General features: G+C 38.8%; 1 protein-coding gene across 3 annotated transcripts; it reads left to right on the top strand.

Annotated features, from left to right (window-relative positions):
• The first annotated feature begins 6,449 nt into the window (after positions 1-6,449).
• On the top strand, positions 6,450-15,352 carry c2h3orf14 (chromosome 2 C3orf14 homolog). 3 transcript variants are annotated; one of them, XM_042499082.1, is made up of 6 exons: positions 6,450-6,531; positions 9,903-10,026; positions 11,140-11,208; positions 12,920-13,096; positions 14,438-14,507; positions 14,654-15,352. In XM_042499082.1, exons 1-4 carry the CDS (start codon positions 6,479-6,481, stop codon positions 13,094-13,096), a joined length of 423 nt encoding a protein of 140 aa, XP_042355016.1. In that variant the 5' UTR covers positions 6,450-6,478; the 3' UTR covers positions 14,438-14,507; positions 14,654-15,352. The 3 variants fall into 3 exon arrangements, with proteins under 3 accessions (XP_042355016.1, XP_042355007.1, XP_042355024.1); XM_042499073.1 differs by lacking the exon at positions 6,450-6,531 and adding an exon at positions 8,422-8,526; XM_042499090.1 differs by lacking the exons at positions 6,450-6,531; positions 12,920-13,096; positions 14,438-14,507; positions 14,654-15,352 and adding exons at positions 8,422-8,526; positions 11,809-11,962.
• The last annotated feature ends 327 nt before the right edge of the window (positions 15,353-15,679 follow it).

Below are 15,679 nucleotides of genomic sequence, written 5' to 3'. Positions count from 1 at the left end.
GGCCCCGGGCCAGGGTGAGATGACAGAGTTCTGTGGGGCCAGAACATCCCCCTCCCCCCCGAGGTCCCTGAGCCCACAAAGGAGGCACTTAACTTTGTAAAACGTCAAGGAACTATTGTGAACAAGACTTTTTGAGGCCTTTTTGCCAGACTCTTGGTTAAAATGAATAACCTGATTACTTTTTTACACTGATAAAAAGTTTTTGATATTTATTTTTTTCGCCATTTTATGTCTTAATGTTCTCCTACTGAAGGGTTTGCACCTGCGTTTTTCAGTTTCACGACAGCGTCAGTAGGCAACGAGAAACACTTTTCTGTCTTTTCTTGTTTGCACTATGTAATGTCAGTGTTACTGCCTATACTAAAGCTGACTCACTTGGCTTTTCTCCACTCGAGCTCTGACTTTTTTTATTTTTATTTGTTTTCGACATTCCATGGCTCTGGCCCTTAAATCAGCTGCTTCTGTGAAGGACACTGCTCTGCCTGCCACCTACCAGTTGATTTAAGAGAGTGGACAGAGGAAGGCGAGAACTCTCCGCCTCAGTGACAAAATGCTGTTCGACTTCAGCTCAATGTGACCTCCTCCGCCCCGCTCATCTATAGAACTCAAATTACCGCTCATTTATCACACGAACCGAGATCTTGGAACCTCTTGCCACAGACGAGTAGCGCTTGTTTTCTGAAAGTAATTTCCCCATCACCGTTTTTTTTTTGTTTCTTTTCTCGTCACTCTCCCTCATATTAGCGAGTCACACCCATGTTAGAATAACCAAGGTGGTGTAACAACTGCTACTGTGAAATTTTATTATTTCTTTGTATAATTCATTTTATGCTTTTTAATATATGGAAATACTGTATGTATACATATATAAATATATCCTTATCATAATAACTTTGTGATTTTTGTACATGTCCTTTGTGGCTTCCCGCCTCAGGCAGGTTGATTTCCACCAATAGTTTAACGCTCCACTCCTCACAGCTGATCCACATCCATCTGGAAGCGGACCCCCTCGGTCCTCTACCTGTCTGTATGCTGCTACGTCATCACGCACACTCACATACAAATGCCACTAGTTGTTATTTCACATTTAAAACATTTGACGAACTACAACAGACGATGCAACAATGTGACATTGCCCATCCATCTTTTTAAAAATCACATTTCTTTTTTTTTTCTTTTTTTGCGATCATAGATTCATTCTGACAGACAAGCACGGATTAAGAACTCAGAGGCCTGTATGTGGAGCCCTCACCTGCACCTGAGTGTGTCATGACAGGGTTTAATCAGTAAAACATGCAGGGGAACAGCAGACTCAAAAACAAGCTCTATGCAACAAGTTAGGTTTTAGAAATCTTAAACAGGGTTTAAAAGTATTTGGGCTCTAGGTGTTAGTCTAGTCCATAATAGGTAAGTCTCACTGCAGTAGGCTTTCAATTTTTTTTTTTTTTAATTTATGCTGTCGGGACAGAGAATTTTGCCAAATACTTCTTATCTTCTGCTTTAAAGGGTCTTTAACATGATTTTATTGATAGTACATCTGTGATAATTGCACGCGGTGTAATAATGGAGATTAAGACAAGAAATATCTCCCCATAAAGTTTGCATTTAAGGGCCAGTTGGAAGGATTTAGGGCCATCTATTGGCTTATAGGGGATCGAATCTTAATAGCTTTGTTTTTATTAGTTTGCAATCCCCTGAAAGTAAAAATCGTTGTGTTTTTGTTACCTTAGAATGAGCAGTTTATATCTACATACAGAGCAGGTCCTTTTCCACAGAGTCCACCATGTTTTTATAGTAGCCCAGAACAGAAAAACCAAACACTGGCTTGAGATAGGGCCATTGGCTTTTTTGCCTCTGCAACCATCATTCTCTTACACCAGTGATTCTCAACTGACTTACATACTCAAATCTGGTGCCCAACTGAGTACCTGGTGGCCCCCCAGTCCTTTTCTAATTCATAATAAAAACAGAGTTCAAACGGAGAATTGTTTTTGTACTTTTAGTATACACAAGGTGCTAGAGTGCATTAAAAGCATCAAAATAGAGCTTGTTTATAAAAAAAATAGTGCCAGAGGAGGATCCCCCACACCCCCCCGACAGAGGTCCTAGCTATGCCCCCACTGTCCCAAAAATCTTTGAAATGTCCTAAAATCCTAGAAATATCCTAAAGTCACAGAAATTTCCTAAAAATGTACAGGGCTGCTGCGACTTACCAATGGGCTTCTGTCATATTGCAAAAGTGGCCCCCAAATAAAGGAAATTGAGTATCCCTGTCCTACACGCAACCTCACAGCTAGATACCATTGAATCCTACACGCTGGTCCTTAAATTCATCAGTTGGAAGCCTTGCGCTTTGACTACCATAACTGTTTTTGTAGTTGATTTTCTGACGAATCATACCAAGCCACTACATTATCCATCGCTCTGTGACGTCTTCATTGCTGGTTATGAATATCTAGAGTTTGTTCAGAGTCATTCTTTTTGATTCCACTTCTATATTTCTGACAATGAAATGTCCCTCTACGCTGCCTGTACCAACCGTCATGTGTAGTGTTTACAAAATGAAAGATGAAAGTTAACGCTCAGGTGTGTCTAAATTTCAAAGACGATAGTGATACAGTATGTCTAACATCACGATGCATTTCCTGTAGCATGGAGTGGCACTGTTAATGTTTTCATAATGTCCCAAAATTAACTATTACTATTGGGTCTCAACTGAGGTTAGTAAAAGTGGAAAATAGTTAATATTCAAACACTTAGTTGTGCTTTACTATACTCTACTATTCTAATGAAAAACGACCACACAGTGCTTCATCGTTCATGTTACATTATTGTAAATGGCAGCTTAAATGTGTTGAAAGTAAAGGTGTTTTTTGCTTTTAGCATTTTTTGTTGTCAGCGGTCCCTAACTCTCTGTCATACTTGAGCTGTGTTACCTTACATGCATCCACAGTGTCATTAAAACCCACTGCCATAGCAGGCCTAGAAAGACCTCAGAGGCTCATTTCTAATAAGTCACAAATTGGAAAGAAGGCGCTTTCCTTAAAATTTTGTGTTCTCTGTGTTTTATCAAAGAGATTAACTAGCAAACACTGCATTTCGGAGAAAACAGAACAGGCGGAGGTCCGTTCCCGATCCGTGCTCGCTGACAGAGGTGTGATCACTTGCTCCAACCTCTCAAGGCCTTGTGTACATAGTTTCCGTTCCTCACTCCCTTTTCTCCAGAGATGTATTTTTCTGTGGTTTTATGGCCTACAAGCAAAGAGCCGAGTCTGAAATTTTTCCTGCTTTAGCTGCAGTACATACATGCGTATTTCCACACACACACATTTCTTTGACACGAGGATGTTCTTACCTAGCCGCTGATTTTGATGATGCTCTGTAACCTTGATGGCGTGAAATGAACACTTTTGTTTTTTTTCACACATCACAAAACAGATGATGTGTCGAATGCGAGGGGGGCAAACGTATTTGGATTTTTCATTTTACAAACTTTAACCAAAGACTTGAATCCTCCCCGTACAGAAAAAGGTGTTGGGTGAGCTTTTTTCTCTGTTTTTCCGACTTCTCTCTCCTGACTGGATGCTCCAGTCCCCCTCTCTCCCCCTCACACTATATCTGTATTTGTATCAGTTACCTTAGAAAAGTTTGCCTCCAAGTGTCACTTTACTCTCTCTCTCACCTTTTTTTTTTAATATTCACTTTGCGTCTAAGTGCTTGGTCACACCAGAAAGTGGCTCAGCAAAATTAATTTGCACCCTATCAGAAAATTTGTGAGCAACTGTCACTACTGAGCTAACTTTTAACATGCTAGCTAGCCGGAAACATGCTAGTGCTAGTCACGGCCCTAAAAAGTGCACCAAAATTCTAAGCAAATTTGCTAAAAGTGGCCAAAAGTTGAAACACACTTTCCTAGTCTGTGACGTGATGCCATTGGCCCCAGAAAGACCTGTTCACCATTCACATGGTGAAAGATGGTCCGTAAATCGGTGGATATTTTTTTTCTGAGAATCCCAACTCCCGAAAAAATGATTTGTTTCACCAGGGAATTCATCTATTTCGTCTAATAACATTTCAAAATTCCAGATCTGCAGAAATAAATCGTTTCATCCCCATTCAAGTTAGCAGAGGGTAAACCGGAAGTAGCCCGTAATTTTACACCTGTGAAGCACCAATGCAGCTTTCAAAGGAATGCACTGGGTGCTTCCTCCAATTCTCTTTATACATCCATGGTGCTAGTCAATCAGAGTATGCTAGCTTGCCATATGAGTTAGCTTGCTATCACTTGCTAACAGGATAATTAGATAAAGCGGTCGATTCAAAGAAAAACTATTATCAACTGACTGCCGACCATAATTAACAGTGAAACACTTTATTCTGCGACAGAGCGGGTGGATGTTGTGTCACAGCTAATATTATAGCTGCCTTCATCTTGAACTCTAATCCCTCAAAGTTTAGCACTGTCAAGACAGTATGCAGTTGATTATCGGCATGGATGTGCATATTGAATGTAATGTTACAGTGAAATTAACCGATTTCTGCAAGGTTGATGTTAGAAATGCTGGTGTGACCAAGCACTTTCAGTTCATCATTGTTCTTGTCCCCAAGCAGTTCTGATCAATGATCATTCTGAATGAAAAGTGTTCTGTGTTGCCACAAGCACACACGCAGCTGTACCGTCAATAAGAAATGTACATAATATTTTGTTGCCTCTGTAACCCAGTCCGTATCCGGAAACTGTGTATGTATTGACTGTGTCAGAGGAAATGTGTCTTCAGATTTTGAAATTTAGTCATTCTAATTTTCCAAATTTTTTCATTCTTTTACCATTTCTTGACATGTACTACAAAACTCTCGCAAGGTTTCCAGTCGGACACACGTCTGGTCTGGAATCACAAATACTTTCAGTCTGTTCCCTGCATTGGAATTCACTCATAGCGTTGCTTTTTGTGGTGGATCGTGTGGAAGCCAGGTGTCTGTGCATCCAGTTTGTGGTCATCATCACATTCCAGTTTCCAGCTTCACGCCCTCCATTAATGGTCAGGCAGTGATTGTGATATTACGATGTTCTCCCCTCTTTGGATTTTTTTTTTCTTTTTTTTTTCTTTTGTTCTCTGGAGGCTATGATTCTGTTGCCAGGCGTGAACAATGGAATAGCTTTCTCTCTTGTAAGTCATGAGATGATTTCCTCACTGTTGACCCGTTTTGGAAAGGTGGCTGTTCCTTCCTCTTTTGTAACATGAAATAAGACAAAAAGATGGATTTCTTTTTCTTTCTTTTTTTTTTTGTTTCGTTGAAAGCTATATCAAAGCATTCTATTATAGTGTTATTTAATATGTAAATGGTATTGCTATACATAAAATAAAATATGGGTTTTGATGTAATTTTCTGAAATCATTTGTGCAATAATATTTGTGCTTTTTGTGTGTTTTTCTGTTAGTGATTGGCCAGTAATAACAGGGGTTTAAGCTCTTGTTTAGTCCACTAACTCTCTTTAGCATACTGAGTAGGCTTAGGCGGCATCTAATTTTTCATTTTTCATGAGGTATACAGTAACCATATGACGGTATAAGCAAAAAATAGTTCCTTTCAAAAGTGTAGGAATAGAAGCTTATTTTAAATTAAATTTGACCTAGAAATGCTCCTAAATTTAAGAGAATAGCATTTTAAAAGCTCAAGGTCTCTGAGTGGATCCTAGATCGCTGCAGTATAAAAAGAGAGAAATCTTCTGATCAGTATATTATTGACAATCATAAACACTACAGGTGGCAGGTACAGGTAGGGTAATTGATTAAGTATGCATAACAGTTGACAAGAAAGTACTCTTTTCATTAGAGAATGTACAAACGGGAGGAAATGTAACTTTACCAGCTGGTTTGGAAGAGGTATTGGCCTCTGTGTTGGGTTATAAATAACACCTGTGTTTACTTCATACAGTAGGCCCACAAGCTTTTCAATTACAAAATGCTTTACTTTAGTGTACAAAACAGATACAAAAGCTGCTGGGAGTTAAACACAAAATCCATGTGCTTAGACTTCATCAACTGCATTCTAAAACAGCACCAGCAGAGGGCAGCAGGCAGTAGTGCACGAGAATAGACTTAAAGGGCTCTGGCAGGCGGCACCTCATGTTTGGATTGCTATGGTAACTGAATGCCTCAACTCAACATGCACAGCTGTTCAGTTTTCCAAGGAACTTCCGAACAGTAGTTTCAGATTAAACACCGCATGTGTTCTGATAATTTATCAGAACGTTCAATACACAGCGATAAAAAAAAATTAGTCACATTCTTATATCATGTAAGTTATTATAGTATAATATAATCATATTTCTTTCCAACAGCAGATGTAGAACTTCTCAGTTAAAACAAAGTGTGATTTTATTTTGAAGTATACGTGTTTTCCGGTTGTATATCAAACTTTTGTTAGCTTGATGCTAGCCTCCGGAGGACTAGTGGAGAGCTGTGGCTGCCCAACAATGTATGCCTCTTTACCCGAAGAAACTGAATTAATTGAGAAACATGAAGAAATGTGAGTCTGAAAATTTTCAAATGAACTGGTATTGGTCCAGTTTGATCGAAAACATTGTGAACTGGCTCTGTAAGTCCGCCATGACGAGTATCACCTTCCTGTCCACGCAGCTAGCTAGCTTGCAGACTTTAAACAGACTTTTACTGTGCGGATATTTGCTCCCTTTCAGAGAATGCTATCGTGTTTCTGTGTGAGCTCCGACAAATCCGCATTTAACTCACATTAAACAGACAGTATTCCTGAATTTACAAAAATGATAACTCATCTTTTAATACCTTCCACGAAATACATCTGTGGCGACTCGCTATTGTCAGGGGTGTAGGAATATGAGGACGTCGTGGGTCGGGTGTTACGCCGTAGTGCTGTAACGGTGCTGTGGAGGTGGACACGCTGCGGCGTGCTGGGGGTGTGAAGTGGGGAAGAGAGGCTGCAGTTCTGTGGAGGCGAGAAGTTGACACCCCCATGGCACATTTAGGCTAGCCCCCTTATTTGCCTAACGAAGTGGAAATGTGGGAGGAAAAGAGAAGAGAGAGGTAAATACGTTTGAGGAAATAAATGGGGGGGGGGCGGCAAATAGGGAAAATAATACATAAATAAATGCATAAATAATTAAGTAAATTTAAAAAGTAATAAGTATAAATAAATATGTAAAAATGGAAAATAATGGAAATTAAAAGAATAAGGGAATTTATACGCAGTGGAAATAATACATTAATAAATTAGCAAGTAAATATGAAAATGAATAAATTGATGAATAAAATGGGAAATTAAATGGGTAAATGAATAAATTGATCAATTAAATGGGAAATTACATAAATATTGTCATTTTGGCATTTTCATTTATTTATTAACACAGTTATTTATTTATTTATTTATTTTCGATTTTGTCAGTTTCAGTCCTCCCTACAGTCCAGCAGATTAGAGTAAAGGAGAAAGTACGTTATGCTGCAGCAGTCAGGAGGGCTGGTCAGGAGAGAAAGAATGAGAGGCAGAGGGTGTGGGAATGAGCAAGAGGTGGCAAATGTCATGTAATACGTTGAAAAGACGATGGTGGAAGAAAAGACGAATTTGGTGACTTATTACAGGAGCAATTAATGCGACTGCAGATGTTAAATCTTAAACTGAAAGAATCCAGATGATAGTAAAAGCAGCGGTCCATCGTTTGAATTTAAGGGGTGTTAGGTGGGAGGAAGTTGGAGAAGAGTTAAGTGTTCAGTCGAGCTAAGAGTCACTGTATTTATTTGTTGATACTAGCAACAATTTGTAATCCTACAGTGGTCCTATACAGCTCGATTGTTAATGGGTAGGATTTTAAACAGTTCATGTACAGTAGGAGGGAGAAACCAGACCTGTTGTGCGTTCAGGAATCGCGGTTAAATGTTAGATTGCACTGAGATGGACTGTGTGGAGATTGAGGAGTGAGCAGAGTGGGGGTTTAAGTTCTCTGTGGAAAAAACAAAAATGATGTTGTTCACAATTAAGAAAATTAGGGACGGAGTTACCCTAAAGTTGTATGGGAACAATTTGGAGTGAGAGGCACGGATCAGGCACTGACGCACCTGTTTGTGCAAGTGAAGCTGCTGTAGGTCGCTGTCTGAGATCCAGCTGAAGGATGGCGAACGGGTCGGGTAAGCGGCATGGATCAGGTACTGACTCAGGTGTTAAATGCATGACTGCAGAGGCCAGGACGAGGGCCGGCAAGTGTGAAAGATGAGATTGAGCATTTATGCACGAGGGATAACTTTTATTTATTTATTTTGTCATCAACTGGACTCATTAGAATATTGTGACAGAATAGGATGGCAGTTTTCGGGTTGATCCAGCAGGAGGCAGTAGTGCAACTTGAAGCATGCCAGCTGCCTTAAAGCACCACAGAGTAAGAAGAACCGTTGTTAGCTTAATGCTACACTGGGGATCAGAGGGAAACATGTTGCTGCCTATAGTGTCTGCTTCTTTACCCGAAGAAACGGAAATAAATGAGAAACACGAAGACATGTGAGTCTGAAATCTTTTAGATGAACTGGTTTAGATCCGTTTTGATCGATAACAGTGCGAACTGGCTCTGTGAGTCCGCCATGGCGAGTACCGCTCTGCTGTCCACGCAGCTAGCTAGCTTTCAGACTTTAAAGACTTACTTTGCGGATATTTGCTCCCTTTCAGAAAATGCGACTCATGTTTCTGTGTGAGCTCCGACAAATCCGCATTTACCTCACATAACCAGACAGTATTCCTGAACTTAGAAAAATGATGACACATCCTTGTTTACCTGAGCTTGTAAAAATACTAACGCATCATCTCATATCATCCTTTTTTTTTTAAAATAACAAGCTAGTTTCATGTTTTATTTTTAAATGCACTATGGCATCATATTTGGCTTTAAAAACAGGTTTCTGAAAACTTTTATTTCCCCAATTAATTCTGAAATATGATGTCAAATATTTGTAGTTGTTAGTAATTAGTATTGAGTAGAAACAATACTTTGCAACTGCTGTCTTTAAAATATAGAGAATAATAAGGTGTTTGTACTTGTGTATTTCGATTTTAAGCCACTTTGTACTTGTACTCCTCTACATCTCACAGGGAAATAGTGATGTGCTTTCTACTCCACTACACTTGTTTATCTCCTGTAGTTACTTTACAAACTTATGTTAATAAAACAAAATATAGTCAACAAATAAATTATGATGTTTAATTATAGATTTGAATACCCACCAGTGTATAAAGCATTTAAAATGAGCTCCAACAGCTGCAACATTAAAGTCACAATGAGCTGATTGAATGACACAGAGAACCCAAAGCTCAAGTTATTGATCAACAGTATCATATTGTTTTCACAGATACACAAGTTACAAAGTTGCACCTGGGTTTGTTTTCAATAAAGCAAAACATTTCCCTGAGGTTATAGGTACCTCCGCTTGCCCAGTGAATTATGATTTAGACTGCGACACATACTTTCATTATTGAATAATTTGCCAGTTATTGCCTTTATTTAAGAAACATTGTGAGTGGAGGAGCTGGAATCTAGAGAATGTCAGTTTTGCTTAAAAAATTAAAAGTGATTATCGATTATAAAAATTATTACTGATCAATTGTTACCAAATTGATAGCTAAACCAGTCAGCTCTGTTCATTGTCAAACAGTCAGTACAAACAGTGCTGCCTATGTTGTGGTATACAGGTTTGTGTAAAAGTACGCATAGCCTGATACAGCATCAGTACATATTTAATTGAAATAAGAAACATTCTTAAGGTGCTGTTTAATAATCTGAACAGTAGCAGAAGTGCTTGTGCTGTAACAGATAAACCCACCAGTCACTAGTATTCATGTTCTGTGTTATTCGTCTGACAAAGCTGTTTTCTCCTCTGTATCAGTTTAGGAAGGAGAGCAGAGCTGCTGCAGCAGATGAAGAGCTGCAGAGAACAGCTGAAGATCCAGAGGAAGCAGCAGGTGAAAGAATCGGAGGCCGCTTGCCACAGGAACGCCACGCTGCTGCAGGTAGGAAGGGTTTGTAAGACAGGCTCCAGAAGAACCATAATATTACTGATAAAATTGAGGCCCCTACAAGCCTGGGGTCATCCAACGCAACTTTTTTAACTTGATTTGAATGTAGCTCGCCTGTGTGGGTACTCCCTGTTACATTTTCAGCAACTAGTGCTGATTTGCTGCTTGCTCTTTAGCAGAGCTAACATTTGCATCCTCGCCACCGGTGCTAGTTCCACATTGTATGCGTCTATAAAAATGCTGATATTTTTGCAAGCTTTTCCAACACTTGGGGCCGATGTCTCTCCATTAATTATTTACTCGTCGACTTTTAGAGTATCGATCTTTGTCAGGTGGTGCATCACTCGCAAAAGCTGCAGTGTTTTGCAACACTTAACATAACACGTATAAATTCCCTCCTCTGCCCAGCTCTACTCTCTGTCAGATTGCATGAGTGTAGTAGAGAGTGAAACAAAAATGAGATAAATAATTTTTTTTATTTAAAAAAAAAAAACAAGGTCTCAACCTATTCTGTAGGAAAAGTGACTGCAGGCAAAAGGCTGACCTCACTAAACAGCTAATCAATAAAAAAATGGATTAATTGAATTTAAATCATCAATATAGCTGCAACCAATGACTGAGGGGTTAAAGCCAGCATGGACTGTTTCTGTCAGCACCACCAAAGTTGTGCTAAATTTGTGCTCTGTTTTATTGTATTTGTTTTATCTTTGTACAGTGTCCTTGAGTGTTGAGAAAGGCGCTTACAGATAAAATGTATTATTATGTTTATTTTGCAAGTGTTGGTTTTTATGGCTGGCGTCGGGCGGTGGTGCTGTGTGGCTGAGTCACTCATCAGGATGTGGAAATCAACTCACCTGTCTGTAAAGTCTCCTCTTGACAACATTTGCTAGCTGACTAGGTCAAGGTTTTCAACAGTGAACAACACGAAACGTTGAGCGAAGATCGAAATCGGGTCATTCCTAACCTATAACCCAGTAGCACATTGCAGGGGTCATTTAAAGTTTGATTTGAAACATTTAGATAATTATTGGTTATTGACTAAATGAAAGGACCAAAGATTTGCATAAAGAGTGTGTAGATAACTGTGTCTGCTGTCTGTTCCTGCAGGATTTACAGAAGATAGAGGATCGTCTCGGAGGAAGACAGCTGCCAAGCCCAAGTCTCCTGGCTCTGGAGGTAACAAGTGAACAACGGTGTGAATTTTCTGACAGTGTCTTGTAGGGGTGGAATGAGTCACAACAATCCACAGTTGGGGTCTAGTCACGTTGAGTCACAGTTATGTTATATATATATATCCAGCCTAATAATCCACCATTTACAGTATTTAAAAAATCAGATATTCTCAAGGATATGTCATATAGTGTTGCAAAACTGAAAAGAATGAGGCAGTTTGGCATTAGGCACATCAGTGTGACAGTCTTAGGTTAAAGCTAGGAAAGACTGTTGTACAGCTAGAGGGCAGACATTGCTGAGTTCAACATGCTTTTCATTTCTTTGGCAAAAAAAACGTTTACAAGTGTTTGCCTTAAACAAAATCTGGCATAAGAACATAAACACTTATTCTTTAAGTCTTGATAAAAGAATAGGTTTTCTTGTCACTAAAATACACTGTTACTGCCACCTTTAGGACCTTTTGTGCATGTTTGAATCCCTGGGAGTCGGGTGAGCTGATTCATTGAGACTGCGTTATTACAGTCCAGCTGTTGCATTGACTGCATTCACCATGTTTATTACGTTGTCTGTAGTAACTAGGATTGTGCTGTTGCCTCTCTCTAGTTTCCATTCTGTCGCTGCGTGTGTGAGTGCGTCAGAGAGATGCTCACCTGTACAGCTCTCATAAAGGGGGCGGGTCTGCAAAACAGAGCTTTTCACCTCCTACTCTGAAGTCACGTTATGGCCAGTCACAGTTAGGAATCACCGGTTGGCCCTGGAGGTCCATCCATCAGTAGTAAGGGCTATGTGTGCTGTGTCAAACAATACTGTGTCTCTTTATAAAGTTTGGGAATTACCGTGTTGCTGAAGTGTCGGCGGGAGGGGATATTATACCACGGCTCGATTGCTTTAATCATATGCTGAAATCCCACATTGTGCTCCGCAGCGTCAGGCTATGAAAGCTTCCATTGCTTTCGTTGCGGATTTTGCGTTTTGGCTTTTCACTGAGAGGCTGTTTAAAAGCTGAGGACACTCAGCACTTCACCCCTCCACTTATGTGACAGAAAAAGAAACAACTTTTTTTTTTTTTTGTTGCTTTTTTCTTGTGCATGCACTGAACTGAACGATACACACATGCCCTGAACCGTGACAAGTGAACCGAACGGGACAATTTTTTTTCATGATCCATTCCGTCCTGAGTGTCGTCACAAGTTCACATTTCAGGTCAGTTTTGACAATTATTTTGGGTAGGCTGTATGTCCTGTGTGACAGAAGTAATTAAGGGAACACAATATACAGGTTACATTATTAATAATAATAATAAACTTTATTTGTATAGCACCTTTCATACAAGAAATGCAGCCCAGTGTGCTTTACAACAAATGCTTCACATCAAAAGACATAGAAGACAGAAAGACAAAACCTGCATGTAAAAATAAAATAAAATAAGAATAGAATACATAGAATGCATCTTCACATGGATAAAACCCACCTGATACTTGACTTGGAAAATAAAATAAAACTGACTGACACTGTAAACAAGCATAAAAACATCTTAAAGATGTGCAGTAGTATGCGAGTGAGCAGAGCGCAAAGCAGCTAAGTTAGAGCAAGTTAAAGGCTTAATTGAGAAAGAAACATTTTTAGTTTACTTTAAAAATATTTATGGAGGTGGCTTCTTTGATATCTAAAGGCAGCGTGTTCCACAGCTTTGGATATCATTTCTGTCTTTCAGACAAGATATTGGGCGTCTGTGGAAGAGTCTATCCCAGCCTGGGAGCACTTCCTTCTGGGTAAAGGTCCTCACCCTGCTCCTTATCCAGAGCAGCCTCCCAGAAGAGCCAAACAGAGACGCAGCAACGCTAAAGACCAGGGCCTGCCTCCTCTCCCAAAACCCAGGACTGCTCGATAGGTAAGCAGGTGATGGTGCCTGAAAGATCGCTGCGATGGTCACATGTTGCACATCAACAGTGTGTCATAGTACAGTATATTATAAAAATGTCAAACTATAGTATGTCATAAATAAAAAGTCACAGTATAGTGTATGGTAAAAGAAAAAATCATAGTATTAGTTATTAGTAATTAGTATTAGTATTGTATTTTGTAAAGAAAAACAAAGTCCAAGTATAGCATGTCATTAAAAAGTCTTATTTAAGTACATCTGTAAAGAAAGTCTTAGTATAGTATGTCATAAAAAAAGTCATAGTATAGTATGCCATTTAAAAAAAAATCAGTGTAGAATATTGTAAAAATATTGCAGGATAGTATGTCATAAAAATGTAGTATAAATAGATAATATAGATATTGTATGTATTTAAAAAACAGACCCAGCTTAATTTGTCATAAAACAGTCACAGTTAATATGTCATAAAAAATTTATAGCAAAATATTTCGAAAATAAAAAGTCTGTAATGTCGTAATATCTCATAAAATTGGATAGAAATATGCCAAATAAAGTCATTGTATGTCATAATGAAGCCATACTATAGCATGTTGTAGAAAGTCAGTATTGTATGTCGATAACTCATAGTATGCTGAAAATTTCATAGTATAGTTTCATTTTTAAAAAAAGTCAAGTATATTACACCTAAGTATATTAAGTGGATAAAAAATATTATAGTATAGCAAGTAGAAAGTCATAGTATAGCATGTACAAAAATGAAAAAAGAAAAGTTATTTTCTTAAAGAAGGTTTTAAATATTTAAGAATCAACAGCTCAGGGAGGGCAGAGGAATGTGAGTTATTGTAAAATATACATTATGTAGTATAGATGTTGTAAAAACGTTGTAGCATAGTGTCGTAAAAAAGTCATAGTATGCCATGAAAAAAAATCAAAGTACTGTATGTCATCAGTAAAAGATGTTACAGTATAGTATGTGGTCAGAAAAAAAAGTCAAAGTATAGTATGTCAAGAAAAGTCAGTATAGTGTTTTGTAATTAAACTCATAGTTCAGTATGTTATAAAAAAGTCAAAGTATTGTAGTATAGTATTTCATTGAAAAAATAAGTCATATTATGCCAGAAAGAAAATAATCATAATAATGTCAACAGTACACTGAATGGCTTGTATATATTAATCTTATTTTTGCAGTGTGAACACCAAAAAATCTCTTTATTAAAACTACATTTGCCTAAACAATAGAAACTTTTGACAAAGTGCTGTTTGAGTTGTTCATTTGTAATGTGATTGAACTGCTCCTTGTCATATAAACCTCCTATTGCAAATAAAACTGGTAAATCATTTTGTCCCTAGGCTGTGACGTGTGAGGATTGAGAAGAGGACACGTGTAGATCAGGGTGACACTCTTGTGGATCTCTGCAAGGTGAGAGGCAATGATTGCATTTTCTATCACTGCATGGCCAAACCTCAACAAAGTAGCATCTGCTGTTCCCTGATGCATTTCTCATTTTTCTTTCTTGTTTCCACATGGACCTGCACGCACCACCACGGACATCAACCCCAATGCAGATGCAAATGCTGATGGGTGAAGTGCTGTCGGAGGTGCAGGGCTGCAGAGGGGAGCTGGAAATACACATCCACAGCCTGGAGATGCACATGGAGAAGCTGCGGGAACCTGATGCCGCACCTGTCCTGCTCCCTGTCCAGAACTCCTCCATCTGCTCATGGAGAGGAAGTGAAGATCTAAGACAGCAAGTGTAAGTGTGGACAGGTGTAGAGAGACTGAGGAAAGAGATGAAGAAAATTGCTTCTGGAAGGGTTATCCACATAAAATACAGGTACACTGATCACTGGACATTTGTCGTAACAGAAAGGTTAAGGTTGTATAAAATCATGTAAATTGTACTAGGAAAAATAAGTATAACCTTTTACTGTTGAAAAACTAAAATAAATGTGGAAGAAAGTTAATAATATCTCTTATAAAGGCTGTTTGCATTGTTCGTCAAGTGACTGTGAATATTTATATAACAAGAGCTGTAATGATTGTTACCAATAACTTAAGGATTCTTTTTTTTTTTTTTACCTTGACCCTTAAAGAACTATTATCACTGTTATCACCATGTCAGTGACTAGCTTTATCTGTAAACTGCACTTTTCTGATGATATAATAAAAGTTGTAGAATTTTAAATGTAGTTTCAAATAGCAATTCTTGCAGAATTGTGAAAATAACGTGGTACTTTCCAAGTAAAATGTCGACTGCCTTTGAATATTCAGAGTGAAGAAAATCATTATTTCAAAAAGAAGCACACACATCTGTCACTGCAACAGCTGAAATGCACCTCCATCTAGTTTATGTTTCAGATCACACCGCTGCGTCTCTAGCAGTCTCCAAACGTAGATGTTAATATCAACCTGGGCTGGGGCGATGCATCGACGTAATCAACGTAATCAATTACGTAAATACGTCGATTCACATAACGTGCGTCGACGCGTCGCACCGTTTGACTCAGCGCGCACTATGAGAGCGTGAGCAGCGCCGATCGTGTTGTTTTTGTTTCGGCGCTCGTGTATTGGGTTAGAGCGTGCACACTGCC

This window comes from Plectropomus leopardus, chromosome 2, assembly GCF_008729295.1.
Source record: "Plectropomus leopardus isolate mb chromosome 2, YSFRI_Pleo_2.0, whole genome shotgun sequence".
NCBI classification, from domain to species: domain Eukaryota; kingdom Metazoa; phylum Chordata; class Actinopteri; order Perciformes; family Serranidae; genus Plectropomus; species Plectropomus leopardus.
Note: the sequence above shows the minus strand (reverse complement) of the source record. Positions and strands in the feature narration are given on the sequence as shown.